We start from the raw sequence: 6,777 nt of genomic DNA, 5'->3' as shown, positions 1-6,777 counted from the left end.
GGACTGTTGCCTCTGAAACATCCTAGGAAGGTGGCCCTTTTAACATCCGTCATGCTTAGCACTTAGGAGATGACCTGATCCTGTAAAGAAAACTCTCTTTTATTATTCAGTTTTCAAAGCGTTAAGTGAATTTGTCTGGGTTCATTATACACCTTCTAGCTCCTAACTTCTCCAACACTTCTCAACATTCAGTTCTGACTGCATTAATTTCAATTTGTCTACTCTTTTCCAACTGTTTTTCACTAAGTTAAATTGTCCAAATTCTCTTTCTCTTCTTCGGAGGTTTTTAGTACTGCTAACATCTGAGATATACAACAGTTTTATGACCCTGTCTCTATTCACATGAGCCATTACCAGGTGGAAATTCCCAGGTGGGAAATTTCTCTCAGTTCACATGGCCCAGGATGCCTTCATAAATACTTTCCTGCACAATTACATAAGGGACACGACCCTAGAAGACCTCCAGACATGTCAGAACCCTAACGCGTCAAAGAACAAGTAGGCAATTGTGAGCCATTTGACAACCAAGGGCCTTGGCCGTTCATTGGACACAGAGCACGTCAATCCTTGTTTGTCAGCAAATGAGCCCAAAGCTCGTGACGAGGGGTCACATGCCACCGTTAACTGTTCCGGCCCCGCCCCTCGACTGTGGCCTGGCTCCACTGCCTGAGGCCCGACTTCCGTCGGACGCTTCCGCCATTGGCCGCCTACCCTCCCGGTCGTGGGGCCTCCTCTGTGGTCCCTTCCGTGACTGCCTCGGTCCATCTCACTTCCCTCAGCCTCCTCTCAGGGCAGCCACTTCGGGTGCCACCACCTGCGCCATTGCCATCGTCACCCGCCCGGCTGAGGCAACTGCCGGCTACCATGTCTACCACGGGGGATGGAGATCTGACCCATGGCGGGCAGGAAGGCCCAACAGGTGCAGTGGGGGCCCAGGCCGGAGCCCGTGACGGTGTGGACCGCAACTCTGAGCCTCGCAGGGGTGACTCCATGCCTGAGGCTGAGGCAGGTGCAGCTGTGGGGGCTTCAGGAGGCCCGAGGGAGGCGGCCCTGGAGGGCGGGAACGCTGAGGGAGACTCCGACATCAGGCCGGCTGAGGAGAGGGAGGTGGAGGAGCAGGCGCAGGGCGTGAACCGCATGGTGGTCTCGCGCCACTTCCCCATGAGCGGCTTCAGCCTAACGGTCCTAAATCTGATGCACTCGATGATGAACCGTTTGTCCGACAACCACGTCATACTTCCGCCAAATGACGACCGCGTGTTGGTCTGGTACCAGACCAGGCCGCGCTTGTCTGACCACAGCTCAGCCGCCGTGGCCGGGTTATCCGAGGTCCAGGTACCATTGGAGGAATCGGGGGAGGGGCCGGCTGAGGAAGCCCCGGATCAGGAGGTGGAGCAGGCTGAGGAAGCCCAGGAGGCGCAGCAGGCGGAGGAAGCCCAGGAGGCTAAGGCACCCGAGGAGGCCTCTTTATGGGAGACGGCCACCAAGGAGTCTGAGGAGCCCAGCTTGCGGGATATGCCACAGGAGCCTGTCGCCCCTGAGAGTGAGCATTCGAGGGGCGGGGGGGGGAGTTGGGAGGGATGGAGACACTGGCATCTGCAGGCCGGATCTGGGGACCAGGGATCCCGAGGAGGGGGCAGGCTCAGACGGGGCGGCGTGCCTCAGGAGGGGAGGCCGGGAGTCAGGGCCTCCTTTAATCGAAGGCCAGAGGGGCCCAGTAGAAGCCCAACCTCATAACGACTTCTTTGGTTTGGGGGGAAAATAAGCTGCCCTCTACCAACCCTGGTAAAGGTCTAAGATGAACAGTGCCAGTTATGAGCCCACAGGTGAAGGTCAGTGGAGGCAGGTGTTCGAGAGGGAGCTTGAGAGGACATGGAAGAGAACAAGCAAATGGCAGACCTCATATTTGGTTCATAGCTTTTAAAAATGTCAAGATTCTTGGAAAGTTGATCCCAAAACATTATGAACTTATACAGGAGCACTTGGTCAAAATGAAATATTTAGGGGATTGAGGAACTCAGGAGCTTCCCCATAGAATTTGTTATTGAGGTGAAGCATATTTTGGCGAAAAAGTTCTGGCCAAAACATCCAGAATGCATCAGACCCAAAGGATTCTGATCCTTGAGCACAAGTAATCAGTAGCACAGGGTGACAGATGTACCAGAAAAAAAGAAATAATGTCATTGTGAAAATGATCAAGCAGCAGCAAATGAGGGCCATGGAAGTGTTGCATCCGCCAGAAGGAAGGCCCCCAGTTACTCTTTGCTTAGTTGCTTCTGTCCTCCTGCTTCTCCTAAGGGTAGAGTACTGGATATCTTGCCATTCCTTAGGTGTTGGGATGTTTTTTCTGTGAATGTCTGGTCCCAAAGTCTATTATTCCTCTCTAAAGAAACAGCTGAATGCCAGGATGAGAACTCCAAAGAAGAGGCGCAGGGCACCAAAAGTGAGGGGAAAGAAAAGAAGTATAACAGAAAACAAGAAGAACCAGAAAAGGATCTGGACCCAGCAAAGGACAGGCCCAGAAAGCCCAGGTATCTGTGTATAGCTTTGAAAATAACCCAGCTGTTCCCAGGCATTTACCAATTTTGTTTTTGCTTTTTAATTCTCGGAGTAAATTAAGAAAACGTTGGTTTGAAATTAGTTCAACAACTCAAATTTACCTAATGTTTATAGAACATTCCTGTTCCCACTAATATAAAGAGCTTGAAGTGAAATACACTTCATGGCTTCTCATTTGTTCTTATGAGGTCTTTTGTCCTCTATCTGTAAGACTACCAACAAGTTGTAAATGTGTCAGTACCTAAGACCAGTATTTCTTTAGAAAACAATGACTAAAAGCAGCAGCAACTGGGCTGTGCACTAGTTTGGCCTTCATTTCTTGACCACAGAAGTGCAGTCGCCTGCATTAAGAGAAGACCCCTTTTAGAGCGTAACTACTTACGAATAGCAAACAGTTCAGAATTTCAAGTAGGACCACATTTAGTGATTAATAGTGAAATATTTGTTCAGTTGTAGATTTGGGTATTTTATATGACAGTCAAAAGAAACAGTCATAGGATGACTGATGTTTATCACTGAGTTGGTAGTGAAGGTATATGTATTGTCTTTTAATGATTAACACTTTCTCCCTCGTTTGCACAGTGATGTGTTTCATAATAACAGCCTCTTTCTCATATGGTAGACATGGAAACCGAGGGTCTGGGAGGGTAAGGGAGTATCATCTGTGGAGTGAGCACAGGCTTTTAAGGCAGAAAGAGCGATTTTAGTCCCAGACTAGCCTCACAAAAGAAGGGGGCAAAAAAAAGCATTTATGGTGTTGGGCAAGAGGGAGACAAGGTTGGTAGGATCACATGATTGAAGCCATCAGGTTGTACATGCACCCAGTATCCAGGGTGAAGGTTACAAGAGGAAAATGTGTTTTTCTTCTCTCCTTGTTGAGATACAACCCTCAGATGCAGCAGATATCCATAAGGCTGACTGTTTTCTTAGATTTAGAAAGTTTCTGGTGCTGACTGATGCTGTATAATCGTTCATTTTCTCTCATTTCTTCCTGCAGTTTGGAAGACTAGAAAGAAGACAGAGAAAGAAGAAAGGATCCATTGTTCGCTATTTTTAGATTTTTCAGAAGCCCATGGGAATATTATTAACATTGATTTCCTTCCCAAATCCATCCCCCAAAAAGCAACTGTCTAATAATATCTAATAAAAAATCCAATATCTAATTGGGTTTTATCTTCCACAGATATATTTGACAGCATTTGTTCTAGTTAAAGCTAAGTTTTAAAGTAGTAAACTGAAATGTAGATGAATTTATGTATATAAATAATCCTGATTTAAATCTCTTTAAAAATGAGAAGCCGTTTTACATCATTGGAAGGCATCATCACATTCCATCATTTGATAAGCCTGTTGTAAATTCTTTTATTGAGGCCCCCCAAAAATTTGTATTTAAAACAGTTTTTTAAAGACAGAAATAGAGGTCAAGGCTTTAGATCTGAACTTGTTTACTGTACTAGTCACTAGCCATGTGTGGCTACTGAGCATTGAAAATGTGGCTAATCTGAGTTGAAATGTGCTACAAATGTAAAAAATGGTGTAATGTCTCATTAATGACTAATTAAACATTGAAACGATAATCTAGTATTAAATATAGCATTAAATTATTTTCTCCAGTTTCTTTTTACTTTTTCAAAAATGTATTTAGTGCTACACGTGGGCTTTCTCCTCTTACGGTGCACAGGTTCTCACTGAGGTGGCTTCTCTTGTGGAGCATGAGCTCTAGGGCAAACGGGCTTCAGAGCTGGGCACATGGGCTTAGTTGCCCCTCAGCATGTGGGATCTTCCTGTACCAGGGATTGAACCTGTGTCCCCTGCACTGCAAGGTGGATTCTTAACCACTAGACCACCAGGGATGCCCTCTTTTTACATTTTAGATGTGGCTACTAGAACATTTAAAAGTACACAGGACTTGTGTTATATGTGTATTTCATAGTACTGCTGGGTGCTTTTGAAGGAAACCTGAGGGATGGCCCAGCTTGCCTGGAGGCCAGATGGTGCTGCTGAGCCTGAGCCCAGATGCTGATTTGGAGCACTGGTTCTCAAAGTTTGGTCCTTAAAATAGCATTATTAGCATCACCCACGAACTCTTAGGCTCCACTCAAGACCTGTGAATCAGAAACTGGGAGTGGGGCTCAGTAGTCTGTTTTAACAAGCCCTCCAGGGGATTCTGATGCAGCCAAGGTTTGCGAAGCACTGGTTGACAGCCACAGGGGGAGAAGTTGAGACCCACCTATGGTGACCAGCCTTTGTTCACTGCCTTGGGGCTGCTGGAGGTAAATTGAACAGGACGGTAGGGGCTGGACTGGCGAGGAAATTAGGATTCACAGGCGCTGAGACAGACAGAGGCTGTGGATAGGGGATGGCACCAGAAAAATACCCAGGGACAGAGCTGGTTCCAGAAAGTCACAGACATGATACCGGGTATATGAAGTCTAAGAGAAGCTTCACTCAGCAGGAATGGATAGTAGATACATACAGAGTTGCCTGTGAGGATGTATGCATATGCAAGCATACAGAAAGGCATGCAATGGAAAGATAAACCGCATTTAAGATGGTGGTTGCCTCGGGGAAAGTCAAGGACAGCGATCCTATTGGGGAGGGATACATAGTGGGCTTCAACTCTATCTCTAATTTACATTTCTTAAACTGGTGGGCAAATAGTGTTTATAGTAGTATTCTTTATAATTTTGTGCAGAACAGAAGTATGTCACAATAAGTAAAAATAAAAAGAGAAAAGGGAGAAAGTGGACTTAATCTTTGAACTCTGTTTAAGGTAAAAAAAAGATAAAGTTGTAGATGACCAGAGTGGAGGATCAGAGAAGGGGAAGGGCCTGGGGGTTTGAGACTCGATGGGCTCATTTCTGCATTTACTTCAGGCTTCCTAGGTATCTGAAACATGGTCTAGCTGGAGCATACTTTGTTCCCACGGGCTCGGCTCCTGACCTTCTTGTAGATAACTGATAACATACTGTCATGTTCTGTGGTGGCATGTCTTCTATTCTAACTGTGTGCACATGCAAATACACACACTACATCCACCTATTCCATCAAAACCAACCCGTGTACTGAACCTTTAAATGGCTGGGACCTTAAGGGTTTTATCTATCTTTCTTTCCCAAAGCCGTAGGCAACGAATTTTCCTCTTCGTAGGTATTTAATGTCAGTTAAAGTGAAGTAAACTTAGGATCCCCACAACTTTTTTTTTTGGTCACGAGTGTTGACATTTTAAAATGTGTTATATTATTCCTTATGGCTAGAACCACATGGTGAGACAGAAGGCAAAGCACTCCCTGTCACCATTATTTCAACTAAAAGGGCAGGTCAACTAGTACAATTTCAGGCCCTTCAACCTGGTTCTGATTTGTTAGTATTTCTGTGGTGCTAGTTGTTGAAACAGTATTGCTTCCAGGCCCAGGCAGAGGTATCTCTGTCTTGAGCTCTACGCTTTAGAGGGCCACTTTGGTCCTCTTCCAGCCACACCCCTCCCGCCAGGGCCAGGAGCCCAGCCCATGGGAACAAGGGCTGTGTCCCTGCTAGCCCATGCTCCAGATACCTGGCAGTCCTGAACAGTCCCTAGCCTGCTTCCAGGGCCCGTGTGCTCCTCTTAGACCTGTCCTGGGGAGGGCTGACTGCACTCACTGCTGGGGTGGGTGCTCCCAGGTCCAAGGAGGGGTTGTAGGCCCAGAAGGGGATGCGGCCTGGCCTTGGAGCCAGGGAATGGATGGGGGAAGGGAAGGAGGGCAGCTCTTCCGACACCATCAGGGCAGAACTTAGAGGAGTCTGAGAATACTAAATCCCAACCTGGCCTTTCGACTCATTAGCAAGGTATATTTGTCATGGAAGGAGATACAACTTATTTAATGGTTTATCATTTGATTTGAACATTTCAAATATTTTTAGACATGGGGATCCCCAACTGAACTCTTTTTCTGAACCTTGCAAATAGGACAAATGTTTCAGACAGGCCAGATTAAACACCTGCTCTATCATCCCGTTCCCTTTCACTCGATGTTACACCTATTCCTGAGCATACTGGGTGTCATGCTTCTGAAAATGTTTTTTAAAATGTACTTATTTTTTAATTGAAGTATAAATGCTTTACAGAATTTTGTTGTTTTCTGTCAGACATCAACATGAACCAGTCTTAGGTATACATTTGTCCCCACCCTCTTGAAACTCCCTCCCCATCCCACCCCTCTAAGTTGATACAGAGCCCCT

The 6,777-nt window shown here is 46.4% G+C and overlaps 1 protein-coding gene across 1 annotated transcript; it reads left to right on the top strand.

Moving 5' to 3' along the window:
* The first annotated feature begins 478 nt into the window (after positions 1 to 478).
* On the top strand, positions 479 to 4,091 carry LOC133242472 (cancer/testis antigen 47A-like). The gene is made up of 3 exons (XM_061408642.1): positions 479 to 1,543; positions 2,390 to 2,531; positions 3,557 to 4,091. Exons 1-3 carry the CDS (start codon positions 865 to 867, stop codon positions 3,567 to 3,569), a joined length of 834 nt encoding a protein of 277 aa, XP_061264626.1. The 5' UTR covers positions 479 to 864; the 3' UTR covers positions 3,570 to 4,091.
* Positions 4,092 to 6,777: the final 2,686 nt, after the last annotated feature.

The sequence above is a fragment of the Bos javanicus genome, chromosome X, assembly GCF_032452875.1.
Source record: "Bos javanicus breed banteng chromosome X, ARS-OSU_banteng_1.0, whole genome shotgun sequence".
NCBI classification, from domain to species: Eukaryota; Metazoa; Chordata; class Mammalia; order Artiodactyla; family Bovidae; genus Bos; species Bos javanicus.
Note: the sequence above shows the minus strand (reverse complement) of the source record. Positions and strands in the feature narration are given on the sequence as shown.